The sequence below is a fragment of the Ranitomeya variabilis genome, chromosome 4 (assembly GCF_051348905.1).
Source record: "Ranitomeya variabilis isolate aRanVar5 chromosome 4, aRanVar5.hap1, whole genome shotgun sequence".
In the NCBI taxonomy this organism is placed as follows: Eukaryota; Metazoa; Chordata; class Amphibia; order Anura; family Dendrobatidae; genus Ranitomeya; species Ranitomeya variabilis.
In genome coordinates this window covers 239322917-239337987 of record NC_135235.1, presented here as the reverse complement: position 1 = coordinate 239337987, position 15071 = coordinate 239322917, and the positions used below count along the sequence as shown (strand labels likewise).

The window sequence follows — 15071 nt, the reverse complement described above, 5'->3', positions numbered from 1 at the left end:
CCATCTCTCAGGGTCCGTCCTTTGCCCCTGCCCTTTTCTCAGGGTCGGTCCTCTGTTGCCCCCTCTCTGTGTTCGTCCTCTGCCCCCCTCTCTCTCTCAGGGTCCGTCCTATGTCCCCCCTCTCTCTCGGGGTCCGTCCTCTGTTCTCCCCCTCCCTCTCTCAGGGTCCGTCCTCTGTTCCCTCTCTCTCAGGGTCCGTCCTCTACCTCCCCCTCTCTCTCAGGGTCTATCCTCTGCTCTCCCTCAGGGTTTCGTCCTCTGCTTCCCCCCATCTCAGGGTCCGTCCTCTGTTCTCCCCCCTCTCAGGGTCCGTCCTCTGTTCTCCTCCCCCCCTCAGGGTCTGTCCTCTGTTCACCCCCCTCCCTCAGGGTCCATCATCTGTTCTCCCCCCTCTCTTTCAGGGTCTGTCCTCTGTTCACCCCCCTCTCTTTCAGGGTCCGTCCTCTGTTCACCCCCCTCTTTCTCAGTCCATCCTCTGTCCCTCCTCCCTCTCAGGGTCCGTCCTCTGTTCTCCCCCTCCCTCTCAGGGTCCGTCCCCTGTCCCCCCTCTCTCTCAGGGTCCGTTCTCTGTTCTCCCCCTCTCAGGGTCCGTCCTCTGTTCTCCCCCCTCCCTCTCAGGGTCCGTCCTCTGTTCTCCCCCCTCCCTCAGGGTCCGTCCTCTGTTCTCCCTCCTCAGTCTCAGGGTCCGTCCTCTGTCCCCCCTCCCTCTCGCCCCGCCCCATTTTCTGGCTTGTGCCTTATCTCCTCCCCTCGTCTGTAATTTCCCAGCGCTCCCTTTTCAGGATTTCACTGCGCACGCGCTTTGATGAGACCAGCCACTGGCATAGACGCAGACTGGGAACTGAAATGTTAGCGCATGCGCAGAACGACTCCGTCCTCCACCGCCCCCTCAGCTACCCATTCACCTCAGTGGCCGCCGCGCATGCGCAGAAGCAGTGTCGGCGCCGAAGGGCTGGTTGTGCGTGTGTGACCGGGACACGGCGGAGAGAACCGAGTAAATACGAAGAGCTCCCAGCACCCTGCCCGCCAATGTTGGGCTCCATGGCCCACCGCCCCTCACGTCCGTCTGCATGAGCCGGAACACCGAGCCACCATGGTCCGGGAAACCAGGCACCTGTGGGTGGGGAACTTACCCGAGAACGTGCGGGATGACAAGATTATCGAGCATTTCAAACGGTGAGTGGCCACGACGTGGCGGAAGATCCTCCGAGAGCACAATCGGTGCTGGAGACGGACTCCGCCGGCTGTAACCGACTACCGAGACCTCCTGAAGGGATTTATCCGGCTGCACCCAAGTATACCGGGCATACCGGACAGGATTTACCTCAGATACCGGCTGTGCCCCAGTATTCCTGACAGGATCTACCTCAGATACCGGCTGTACCCCAATATCGGCGTATACCCCAATATTCCTGACAGGATTTACCTCAGATACCGGCTGTACCCCAATATCAGCGTGTACCCCAATATTCCTGACAAGATTTACCTCAGATACCGGCTGTACCCCAATATCAGCGTGTACCCCAATATTCCTGACAGGATTTACTTCAGATACCGGCTGTACCCCAATATTCCTGACAGGATTTACCTCAGATACCGTCTGTACCGCAATATCAGCGTGTACCCCAATATTCCTGACAGGATTTACCTCCGATGTCTGGTGCACACCAGTATTCTCTCTGCTCCCCTTTTATAAGGCCCCATACACACGTTCAGGAATTGATGCAGAAAATTCCTGTGAAAATCCGGACATTTCTGCCAGATTTCCGCATAAAAACCGCATGCGTTTTTGACGCGTTTTTGACGCGGTTTTTCCCAAACATTTCTCAATGCATTAGACAGTGGGAAAACCGCAAAAAAAACGCAAAATTAATGAGCATGTCCGGTTTTTTACCGCAATGCGTTTTTCATGTGGAAAAACGCACATCATGTGCACAGAAAGTGCGGATTTCATTAAAAATGATAGGATGCTTAATGTATGCAGATTATTTGCGGTTTTATAGCGTTTTTATAGCGCAAAAACGCTAAAAAACCGCAAATAATCTGCACTGTGTGAACATAGCCTAATGGTTGTTGAAGAACTCTGGTATCTCTGCGGTTGGATTTGAAATCCCCTCCCCCTTTTGGTGGCTCAGTAGTTAATCCTCAAGCCCCCCCCTCTGGCTGTTCTGTGGTTGGACATGACGCCCGTCCCCTCTTCCCCTTTTTGGTGGCTCTGTGGTTAGGCTACGTTCACATTTGCGGTCAGCGCCGCAGCGTCGGGCGCCGCAGCGGCGCCGCATGCGTCATGCACCCCTATATTTAACATGGGGGCGCATGGACATGCATTGTGCTGCGTTTTGCGCCGCATGGCCGCAAGCGTTGGACGCAAGAAACGCATCAAGTTGCATTTTTTTTGCGTCCAACTTTCGGCCAAAAAGGACGCATGCGGCGCAAAACGCAGCGTTTTAGCGTGCGTTTTGCCGCGTTTTTGTTTGCGTTGTGCGCTGCGGCGCCGACGCTGTGGCGCACAACGCAAATGTGAACGTAGCCTTAATCCTCATGCCCCCCTCTAGTACCTCTGTGGTTGAACATGACGCCCTATCCCTTTCCCCTCTCTTGGTGGGTCAGTGGTTAAATTTCATGCTCTTTCCCGCCCCCCCCTTTTGGTGGGTCAGTGGTTACTCCTTTCCCCCCATCCTCCTGGTATCTCTGTGGTTGGACATGGTGCCCTGTCCCCTCCCCCCTTTTGGTGGCTCAGTGGTTAATCCTCATGGCCCCCTCTGGCAGCTCTGTGGTTGGACATGACACCCCAGCCCCTTCTTTCCCTCTTGGTGGCTGAGTGGTTAGTCCTCACACTCCTGGAATCTCTGTGGTTGGACATGACGCCCTGTCCCCTCTCCCCCTTCTGGTGGCTCAGTGGTTAATCCTCATGCCCCCCTCTGGCAGCTCAGTGGTTGGACATGACACCCCATCCCCTCACCCCTTTTTGGTGGCTCTGTGGCTGGTCCCGTCATTCCCCTTCCCCCACAACCCATTTGGTGGTTGTGTGATTGAACTCAATGGCCCTGATTCATCATTTCCATGTTTTAAGTATCTTGTTTTGCTTGGTGGTGACTTTTTTGTGCCAAATGTGTCAAAATGTTGCACGTGGTTTATTAATTTTGTGCAAAACTAAAAATGCTTTTCATCTTTTACTGATACGTGACTTTTAGTTTTTCTGGAAAAAGTCACATAATCCTTACAAATGTCGCACATTAGTCTTCAGCTGCGCCATAGTAAAAATCTGTCACAAACTTTAGTGCAGAACCAGGGCCAGAGACGCCAGAAAAGGGTGGCATTTTATAGTCCTGTTTAATGAATCTGTGGAGGGAAAAATAAGACTTAAAGGAGAGAGAGAATGGCACAAAGCGGCACTACTAATGCCACCAATAAAGAGCAAGTGAGGGGCTGACTCGGGGACAGTGTTTGGGGGGCTCGGCTGTGACTCAGGGCCAGTGTTGGGGGGGCCCTTCTGCTGTGACTCAGGGCCAGTGTTGGGGGGGCCTTCTGCTGTGACTCGGGGGGGGGCAGTAGTCCACGTCTCCACCTTCCTAATGGCTGCATGGGTTGCAGACACTGTTTGCTGCCCCGTGCAGTCTCTAGGTCTCTGTGTATGTAGGCTGTGGGGTGCACACATTGTGGGCACATGCAGGACGCTGGTTTCCTGGGTCTGAGCCCATGGGGTGCACACCCTGAGGGCACACGCAGGACGCTGGTTTCCTGGGTCTGAACCCGTGGGGTGCACACATTGTGGGCACACGCAGGACACTGGTTTCCTGGATCTGAGCCCGTGGGGTGCACACATTGAGGGCACACGCAGGACACTGGTTTCCTGGGTCTGAGCCCGTGGGGTGCACACATTGAGGGCACATGCAGGACACTGGTTTCCTGGGTCTGAGCCCGTGGGGTGCACACATTGAGGGCACATGCAGGACACTGGTTTCCTGGGTCTGAGCCCGTGGGGTGCACACATTGAGGGCACATGCAGGACGCTGGTTTCCTGGATCTGAGCCCGTGGGGTGCACACATTGAGGGCACATACAGGACACTGGTTTCCTGGGTCTGAGCCCGTGGGGTGCACACATTGAGGGCACATGCAGGATGCTGGTTTCCTGGGTCTGAGCCCATTCTATCCTGTGACTCCTGAGCTCTGCAGACCCCACAGTTTGTTTTTTCGGGGTGTATACTGTAGCAGTGGATACCTGTGGATATGTGCAGGCAGAGGAGCTTTTGTGTGGCCATTATGGTGCATGTGTAGGGACGTGTGCGCTGTGCTGGCCTGGGGGTGCAGGCGCCGGTATTGTTTGTGATTTTGCTCTTGGGCTGGTGAATTATTAAACGTTTTACCCTTCCTCCCCTCTGCTTTCTGTGTGTGGGGGAGGGGAGCTGCGGGATGTCATTGCTCTCCATTCATAATGGCTAATAGTCCTGGATTTCGTGGGAATCTGAGGCTGGAGCCGGTTCTGTCCATGGCTGCTGGGCTGGGAACAGACCCAGAGGATCCCACACGCACGCCCTGTGATGGGGGTCATGTACGTTTAGAGGGGCAATGCTCTGCTTGTTCCTGTGGACAAACAATGTCTTGAGCCTATTGTACGGTGGGGAGGGAGGCTGTGATCGCTTACTCTTCATCCTTGTATGGAGAATTCCCAGCTGTGACCTCCCTGCTCCCACCCATATCACCCAGAGCCAGGGAGCGGACGGTCTCCGTAAAATGGCGGCCTGGCTTACAGATAGCAGCAAAGCCGCCTGCGATCCGGGCACAAGTTGTGTACACAGCCTTCCCTTCTCTCCGCCATATTCCTCCTGCCTCTCCCTCTGCAGTGACGCTGTAACATGCAGGCACCTCTATATGCCAGGAGGGCTCCTCTCACCTTCAACACAGGTTATTTTTGGACCCCAGATTAATCTGACATTTTGTACACTGTAGGATTGAACAAATAAAGCCTCTTGTGTTGCTAGGATTTCCACAGCAACTGAATAGGGCTTTAAATATTGTGCCCAAAGTTACCATGGAGATGTTGCTAAGCAATGCAGCGAGGGAGGGATTTAGGTGGCATATTCACAATAAGCGTCTCTTACTGAAAGCAGGGCAGCTGCCAATGTACGCCGTTGAGCGATGAGATTTTTTGTAATTATTGTGCTTGGTAATATCGGTGAGCTGCAAATCCGAATGGAGAATCGTGCCCTGCATCCTAAAATAAAAATCGGAGCGAGTGATAGAAATGGTGCAGACGTGTCTCCCAGACAGGCGCTTCTAGCTCCATACCCTTCTGCATTTTGTTTTTGTTCCATGCGCTCCTTGTTCCCACCCTTCCCCCAGCCCCTGAAGACAGAGCTGGAGCTCCACAGAACATGTGCTCTGTTGTGCTGAGAGATGCAGCCATTTTTCCTATGTAGAAATTGTGGTATATTTTTCTCTTACAGCCTCATTGTCTTTGTGGATGTGTAAACAGCACTTTGCTATTGTACAGGGTGGGGATGGCTCTTATTGTTCAATATCTGCAGTTACTCAGCCTTTTGTTGCATAAATGCTTTTGTCTTGTATATTTAACATCTGAATTGCTGGCTGATTGCTTCAGCATTATGTTTACTGTCATTTCCCCCATACTTAGTACTGTTTGAGAGGAGAACCGCCAAAACATTGGATTGGTTGGCTCCTAGTGAACACTACTCTACTACTACTTTTTTTTAAATCTGTTTGTTATATATTAAAGTTCTCTGCTGATAATCGGTGTCTGAGAGCCCTTCCTGCCTATTGATGGCTCTCATGTGCTGGCTTGGTTTGCCCTCACGCAGCAGCTTGGTGGAAGCTCCTTGTCGCCATCTTTTTCACTGAGAATTGTTGGTTGTTGCTGGACTTACATCAGCGCCCTAGAGGGGTTGTCAGGCTGCAGGGGTTTCCTCGTCTTTTCAGTCCTCGGATGCTTGCTTTTTTCTGCTTTTCTTGGGTCAGTTTTATTATTGGTAATGGTTATACTAGTGTGTGTATTCAGTGCACATGCCTATGTAGTGACTCACTGCTTTGATTGTCACTCAAGGACACATTCTGGAGCATGTTGGGATTATTTTAGTTTCGGCAGCCCTGCTCATAATGTCACATCACTTGGTTATAGAAGCTGAATGTGAAAAGTGGAATTGTCTTTAGCTAATTTGTACCCGGAGAATTAGAGCGTCTTATAACTGGCATCTGTGTTGCAATGGTCATCGCCTATGTATATATATGCAATTTTGTTTAGGCTACTTTTACACTTGCCGTGTTTTTTTACTGGCCGTATCGCCGCAAAAAAGGCGGTCTGCCACAATAACGGACCACAAAAACTTGCGGATTGCCGTTTATCAGTTTTCCGCAAAAGCGGAAGTGACGGTGCACCCCCAAAACAACTTCCGTTGATTTTCAATGGGTGCCGTGTCCATACGCCGTGAAAAAGATCTTTTTTTTTTTTCACAGCCGCAAATACGGCCCTCACGGGAGTCACGGCACATGGCGCACCATGGAATTTTTGCTGGACGATTTTGTGGCCCCATAAAAATCTATTGGGGCCGCAAAAACGGCCAGGAACAACACGGTATGTGTAAAAGAAGCCTTAATCAACAGATTCAGTTCTCGTTGCTCTTCTTCATGTGGATGTTTGGTGTATGGACGTGTGGCGATGCCCAGGTGTTTTTATGTTGTACACCGAGCACGACTTATTGCTGTATTTCTTCTCTTTTGATTACCAAGAAAAACATGCGGACAAGTGTGTAACTTGTTCCAAAGGTTTAACGACCACCGACAGAGTACGTTCACACGGGGCAGTTGCGCTATCAATTCTCCATCGAGTATTTTGTCCAGAAAATCTTTAGCATATTATAGTGCCAAAAGTGGATAAAGAAATTGGGGAAAAAATCCAACATGGAAATTGACATGTGGTGTGGATGTTAGATTTGCATGGTGCAATTTAATTTTCAGCACCCAATTTCTTCCTTTACAGTGCATGGAGCAAATCAACACCAAAATCTGCATGTGAAACTGCTTGACGCACTTGAACACACATGAACTATTACCAAGCGCCTTTATTTAGTGTATAGACAGGTTGATTCGTCCATCTGCTGCAGATCTGTACCTGTGAACACGCTCCAGGGCTCATTCAGACATTGGGAGTTTTTATTTTATCGGTTCTGATTAGTCATCAGTTGTTACCATCAGTCTGCTCAGACTTCCATACATTTTTATTGGATAAAAAAAACTTGATTGGAAAAGCTGTAGAAACCCCTATGACGTTTTTTTTTTTATCCAAAAAAAATGTATGGAAGTCTGAGCAGACTGATGGTAACAACTGACATCCCTGAAAAACAGACATTACTAAAAACGGACAGTAAACGGAGGGCACCTGAGCACGGTTTTTTTTTTATTAGTGGTGCGTATGACCCCATAGTCTGATAACTATTGGGCAAGTTGCCTTACTTCGGGGTGGACTGCTTGTATTGTGGAAAAAAATCGGTCACGTGAACTGCCCCATAGAGTATCATGGGTACCAGTGTGGTCTGTCAAAAACACTGGAAGCTCTCGAGGAGAAAAGCTGACATCTGAACGAGCCCTTAGCCCTGTTGATGGACATTTGCATTGATTTTCATTGTTAGAAGAATATGTTTGGGAAGTTGGATCCCTTGTGTTTGTAGGCATCTGACGCATCAATGGCCTGTAATGTGAACATAGCTACATGGCCTGCGAGAACATATGAGGCGGCAGCCATGGTAGTTTCTCCCTTATCTCTGGGTGCGTTGATCCCTTCTCACATCGGCTGTATGTTCGCATTTAAATCTTGCTTACTGATCTCCGATTTTGAGCACATGGTTCACAACAATCATGGCCCTTAGTCAGTCGCAATTGCTAAGATTCTGCTTTCTCGATGGTTTTCTTATGAAAAGACCTGCGAGTGATGGCAAATTTAGTTTGTGTTGAAATAGCGCGGCTTGTCATGATCCTGCTAGAGATACATTTTATCCTCTTGCGTAATGCAGCAAACTTCTGCTCGTGACGGTTTTAGTTAGGGCCGTGTCCTCAGTCTCGTGTGGTTTTGTTCTCCTGTGATTTCCTGAATCAGCAAATCTTAACCTTCTCCCAAACATGAACCTAAAGAGAATCTACAAAGGTCTATCAGTGGCCGTACACAGTCAGTTCTTGGCTGGCCAGCATATAAATGAGCTGTCGTCTAGTGAACGATCGTTTACCTGATGCAGCCATACACGTTCTAGTCCATATAGAGCCAGGAATCCAACTGACCCCCCATATTTAACAACATGCAGTGCGGACGAAACAAGTGTTCTGGGAATGTTCTTTTAGAAGGATCTTTCATGGACCAGAAGTGGCCACAGCGTGGCCACACAATTCATAAGACTGCTGTGCTTGACATGGCCAGCACATACTACATTGTGATATTACAGAAAAGCAGTCTGTGGCAATACTGCTATATAGGCAGCATAAACCTGGGGACAGAATCCGTTTTATGCTCAGATTCTCTGCTCTGGAAATCTTCTGTTACATGAAGACAAGGTTGGTTGTTCTGTTCATCTCTAGTATTGATAAGTGACTGTCATGTGAGCTTATCACACGTTTTGTGTCCTAGTTTCTATTACCCATACAAACAGGTTGGGTTTTGTACTTCAATAAATTACATAACCACCACCAAAATTACCAATGATAAATTTATGCCCAGGTTAAAAAAAAGTACATTAGGAATAAAATAATTTTTTTTTTTATGCCAATATTAAAAGAAAAAAAAAATTAAATCTAAATAGTAAAGAAAGGTGAAATTCTACGTTTATATCCTGTGGTATATTATGAGATAAGCCCTCTTTTTACATCTAGCTCCTTTCTAATGCATTTTGTATTTTGTAATATATTTTTAATGGCTTTAATAAAATATTTTTTTATTTGAATCTTAATGTACTTCTTTTTTACCTGGGTATTTATCATTGGTAATTTTGGTGGTGATTATACTGTAGATGCCAGCTCAGTTGCTCACAACGTATGACAGCGGTTAGTTGAGACTTCTACTTTCTCAATAGTTAATGCAAGTTTGGGCATGAAACGCCTGGGTGTGGTTATTGCTTTCTACCCGGCTTACACAAGGTGTTTAACTTGCCAGGTCTGACGACCGAATGCAAAAAGTTTTCAGCCATTAGTCAACCTTCAGGCTGAAATGATCATATTTTTAGAGAGGTTATTGTCTTAGCAGGTGAGGACTTGTCTTATGAAAGCCGCTTCTAATTGCAAAGATAAATGTCCTAGTTTGGTTAATCTTGGAAAACTGACATAGATCCTACAAACCCCAGGATCAGCCCAGACCTTTGCTTCTGATGCAGTGCTATAATAAAATGTGCGCCCTATAGTTAACATGGATATGATAAAAATATGAGTGACTTCTTCTAATGGTTTCTTAAATCCCCCCCCCCCCTTTTTTTTTTTCCAGATATGGACGCGTCGAAAGTGTCAAAATTTTACCTAAGCGTGGATCTGATGGTGGAGTGGCAGCGTTTGTGGATTTTGTGGATATTAAAAGTGCACAGAAAGCGCACAATGCTGTCAACAAAATGGGGGACCGAGACCTACGGACGGATTATAACGAGCCGGGCACCATTCCGGGAGCTGCCCGGGTTTTGGATGAGACAGTTTCCATAACATCTCGTAGTAGAGAGGTTTCTGGTTTCAGAGGAGGTGGTGGTGGGCCCGCTTATGGCGCCCCACAATCACTTCATGCACGGGAAGGACGTTATGAACGGAGACTTGATGGGTAAGTTGTAAGGTTTCGCTAGGCAGGTATTTTGTATTTATTATGGTGAGAAAAAACAACTCTTAGGTTCCCCCTGACGGATGTAAAATTTTGGGAAATCTATATGCTACCTCTGGGTTTGGAAATATATAATTCTTCTCGTAATGGCTGGGACCTTGTGGATTTGTAAGGGAGTCTTCCTGCAGCTGGCTGGATGTATGTCCTGACTTAGTCTGGTGTTCTTCCCGTGGATTACCCTCCCTGCGGGAACCTGCTGCTGTCCATGTGGATGTATCGCTGGGGCCTGGTGTAAGGTACAGCCGTTCAGCTGGTGGAGTTGCCCTTGGCCATGGATTGTTAATCGCTGGGACATATCTTCTGACCGCTCTGGATTGTACTCATTTGAATGGGAATAGTTTAAGAAGAGTGAAGACTATACACCTGGGATTTACAGCAAAGCTGGGAATTATTCCATGACATGGCAATATAAATCTACATTACGTGGAGTGTGATAAGGGATATTAAATTCTTCCTGAATGTTGGACTTTAAAGGGATGGTCGGAGTGAGGATGGTGTTACTATAATGTATGAAAAGAAGAAGAAAATTCAAGAAGTAGAATAATTTTGTCGCACAAATTGGTGGCCTTAGGATGTAACAAGTATGGATGTCTACACCGTAACCCTGCGACTTACAGGATATCGGACACTAACGGATATGGTTTCCCTGAAATCAGCAGCTGCAATGGGACATCCTGATATGTGTATATATATATATTATTTTTTTTTTTTTCAAAGCCCACAGCGGATAACTTTGATCCAAGTCAGGGGTTGGAGAAAGGTAAATCCTCCCCTCCCTATTGTACACCGTTCCTCTGCGGATTGCTCCCTTTTTTTTTTTTTTTGGTTTGGTTACCTGTTTTTTTTTTTCGTTTTTTTTTTCTTGGTTGAACCAAAGTATCATTTGAAATCCTTTCCCTTTTGCCTCATTAAGAAGGTGGATGTACCCTAAAAAGGGAGCAAATTGGGGAAGTTATGTTCTCAAATCACTCCCTAGATTTAATTGGGATTGTAGGTCGTGTTTCCTCACTCAGAAAAGGTTGGTATGTGCTGCCCTGTATATATTCCGACCCTTTCCTAACCCAAAGTCCTCCTTTATTTCCACTAACCCCTATAGACCTTAGCACTAATAGATTCGTCTCCAGCTTGTTAGTCATTCGTTTTCTTACAACTTTGCTTCCTCTTCTTCCTCCTTTCTCTGTTACTTCTTAGTAATTGTGTTGATGTTTCCTCCGTCATATATAACACTACGCATTGGCTCTTTTATCTGTAGTTCTGCTTTCCTAATACTGGACAGTGCAGCCTATTGTCCTGCTCAATGTGTTGCAGCCTCTCACCTTTGCAGTGTTGCTGAAGACTGTCGTAATATACAGATTATTTCTGATTTGGTATGATTGGATGTGCTAGACCTTTAATATTACCTAGAGTCAAGATTGCAAACATGATCTTAACCTTCCGGGCCGGGAGAGTAAGATAGGCTGCTCATACCAGGATAATTACTGAAGAGCCGTCCATATTTCTGCTTTTTTTCTGACTGATTTTCTCTACCAGCAAGTAGAAGAACTGCCATCTGTATGAACAGGAGCAACTAAAATGGGATCTAGGAGCTACGGGATAGGAAGCCATGTTATAGGCATCTTAGTGAGCACGAGTAACATGGCAGGAAGAAATGTCTCCTAGTAGAGATGTGCTCTATTGAACGGCCTGTCTAGGTGGCATATACTTTATTTCATCCTGTTGAAACACTGAACAACTCTTAGAAGTGCAGAGCCTTTTTGTGGATGTCTGGACATTCTTTCCTTCAATGTCATCCAACCCCTTAGATACATTGACTAAGGTACATACTCTTACAGCTGGCGTGCTTTAATCTAACAATCCCTTTCTGATTGTAAAAGACCAGACTATATACCCCTAGTCTAATTCTTAGGCCTTTTGTTGCTGCTGTCTGAGCAGCCGGCTGACGTGCAATGATGCTCTGACTAGTAGTGTAAATGCTGTATCCATCCCATATGTTGGTAGATGGTCATATTCATATATGGACCTATAGATGAACTAGTGTGTATTAGTTTATTAGTAGTAGATGGCATATTTGAATGCATGAAATGCAGAATTGTATTCCTACTTTGTGATGGGAGACTGATTGTTCCTCCCTCTTTTTTTATTTTTTTATTTCTTTTTTTCTTTAATCACAGGGCTTCTGATACACGGGAGCGTTCTTATGAGCATAGTGCCTATGGACACCATGAACGTGGGACTGCAGGGTTTGAAAGGACACGACACTATGATCAGGATTACTATCGAGACCAACGTGACCGGACCTTACAACATGGAATATACTATAATTCTCGGCGGAGTCCAAGCCGTTTTGATGCTCATGATCCACGTTATGAATCTAGGACCCGAGAGCAGTTTACATTGCCCAGTGTAGTGCACAGGGATATTTACCGGACTGACGCTTCACGGGAGGCACGAGGCAGGCGGACTGAACGGAACTACCAGCACAGCCGGAGCCGCTCGCCTCATTCATCCCAGTCAAGGAACCAGTCCCCCCAGCGGCTGGCCAGCCAAGCATCCAGGCCTGCAAGATCCCCCAGCGGCAGCGGCTCCCGGAGTAGATCGTCTAGTAGTGATTCTCTCAGCAGCAGCAGTAGTACCAGTAGTGACAGGTAGGTCTCGCCACCGCTGTGCTTAGGTTATCTTATGGGGATTCATCTTGTCACTTTATTTGCATTGGTGAAGCTTTGAAGACAACTTCCACACAAAGTTAGTAAATGTCCATATATTATTACTAAATCTAATGTTTAATTGTTGTTTCTTACAGTGATTAACATTTGTATTGCTCTGCAGGCGCTGTTTATTTAATGCAAAAACACACAAAAGGTGACGACTGGATCGTCCACTGTATCTGTAAGGCTATGTTCACACTTTGCATGTTTTTTTGTTTGCTGGATTTTTTTAATGCAAATTTTAAGCTGCATCTTAAAGCCGCAGGAAAGGATATGAGATTTCAGAAATATCATGCACACACATTGTTTTTTTTTCCCCTGATTTGGATAACTGTTGTGTTTTTGTAAACTGCAGCATGTCACTTCTTTCAGTGTTTTTTCACTCATTGAAAGCAAATGGGTAAGTGCAAAAATGCAGCAAGTACTGCTGCGATTTTGGTGTGAAAACCTAAGGCTATGTCTCCACGCTCAGGATGGCCGGCGGTATCGCCGCAGCGGCGAAGCCGCTCGGCGCTAAGCCCCGCCCCCTTTCTGGGACGCGATGGTGCCGGATGTGTACAGTACACATCCGGGATCATCGCACCCCTCGCCATAGGGCCCTGTGATATGCCTTGCGGGGACGCTGCGTCCCCGCAAGGTGTACGGACATGCTGCGATCTGAAAAGACGCGCAGCATGTCCGGAGTCGCAGGGCCGCCGCGTGCGGGTTTCCACGCATAGTGGAGACGGGATTTCATAAAATCCCCTCCACTATGCTGGAACATCTGGACGCTGCTTGTTTGACGCTGCAGCGTCAAACAAGCAGCGTTTACTTACCGTGGAAACATACCCTTAGGAAGTTGCATCATGTTTTTTGGGGGGCCATAAAACTTTATCAGCATGCACAAAAGGCAATAAAAACGCAGCAAAACCAGCTTTTTGTAAGCAGCAGCTTTACTGCCAAGAGAGCTGGTTTTGCCTGCAGAAAAGAACACAGCAAAAACGCAAAGTGTGAACATGGCCTTAGAATTGCTTTCTTTTCGTGTGCTGCTGAGGATGATGATCTGCGCTATTTCACGATCGTTCTGTGGAAGTGGTGTTCATCGGTCTAAACTGCCTCTTAAGTGACTGCTGATCATCTTCTAGAACTGTTATGTTTGCGGTCGTATGCAGGGCGTCTGTCGGTACAGGATAACTGTTCAAGCCTAGTCCGAGCCCTTTGGGCATTTATTAGGTGCACCTTCCCACCTCCTTGTCCTCTGCTCTACAGAACCAGAGCTGTCGATCAGAGGAGAGGAGGGAACTTGGAGATGGTTGGAAAACCATCATGTGGGTAGGTGCACCTAAATCTCCGGTAACGCCATGATGCCACGAGCGACTGTGCTTGGTTTGGACAGTCACTCTGTGCTAATGTCCTCTGTTAGATGCCGTTGGTCACCATTCATGGGTTTTGCTGTACGTTTATCTTGTAGACGCCGAGATTGTGAGCAGCAAAGTTTTATATTTTTAATATCTTGCGTTACATTTGTTTCCTTTGCAGCCTATTAATGGGTTTTCCCAGGAAATAGTTGGATATTTTTTCTTGCTGTCTGTTTTCATTTTGTGAATTCTTGCTATGAAGTGATTTAGCGGTTTATGATTTATCCTCCATTGCTAGGAATAAGACCCCTCCCGTAGTGATCTGTATATTGTAGGAAGGAAGGATTTCTCGTGTTAGCCTGCCATGTTTGATCCTTCTCCTCCCCATCTGTCATCAGGAGACGCTGATGGACTTTGGCTCAGCCGTTATTAGTCAGGTGGAATATTAGCTGTATCACATCTAGAAGACCTTTTTATTTCAGCCCGCCATGCTTTTTTGACTGTAAGTTAAGGGCAGATGCAGATGTCTTTATATCATGGACCTAGTCCCGGCTGTGACTTCAGGACTGCAAGTCTCCTGACCCGAGCTATACAGCCTAAGGGCCCCTTTCCACTTGCGAGAGAAAAAATGGTCCGATTAATGGACCGAAAAAACTGAGGAAAATCGTGCGAGTGTCATGCAAGTGTCATGCGATTTTTTTTATCGCAACATCCGTATGACATCCGTATTGCTGTCCGATTTTTACGCACCGGTGTCCTTTGAAAAGCCGGCAAATCAGTGCTGTGTACAGTAAAACCACACTGACAGGTTAGAATAGAATAGATATATACACATAGAATGTGTATATATACATATATATATGTCAGTGAGACACCTATATATGTATATTTATATTTAATGCAGCGCTAGATAGCATAAAAGCCGCTAATTCAATTGCCGGCTTTTGCTCTCTCCTTCACAAACCCGACAGGATATGAGACATGGTTTACATACAGTAAACCATCTCATATCCCTTTTTTTTTTTTTTGCATATTCCACACTTCTAATGTTAGTAGTGTGTGTATGCAAAATTTGGCCGCTGTAGCTGCTAAAATAAAGGGTTAAATGGCGGAAAAAATTGGCGTGGGCTGCCGCGCAATTTTCTCCGCCAGAGTGGTAAAGCCAGTGACTGAGG

At 46.9% G+C, this 15071-nt stretch overlaps 1 protein-coding gene across 4 annotated transcripts in view; it reads left to right on the top strand.

Moving 5' to 3' along the window:
* The first annotated feature begins 873 nt into the window (after nt 1-873).
* SPEN (spen family transcriptional repressor) overlaps nt 874-15071 on the top strand; it is an 88839-nt gene continuing 74641 nt past the window's right edge. For 3 of the 4 annotated variants that reach the window (XM_077260420.1, XM_077260421.1, XM_077260419.1), the window contains exons 1-3: nt 874-1176; nt 9477-9797; nt 12026-12499. In XM_077260420.1, coding sequence (XP_077116535.1) covers nt 1094-1176; nt 9477-9797; nt 12026-12499 — 878 coding nt within the window. In that variant the 5' untranslated portion in view covers nt 874-1093. Of the gene's footprint in view, nt 1177-9476; nt 9798-10672; nt 10873-12025; nt 12500-15071 lie in introns of those variants that run through there. The other variant, XM_077260422.1, reaches the window with a different exon arrangement.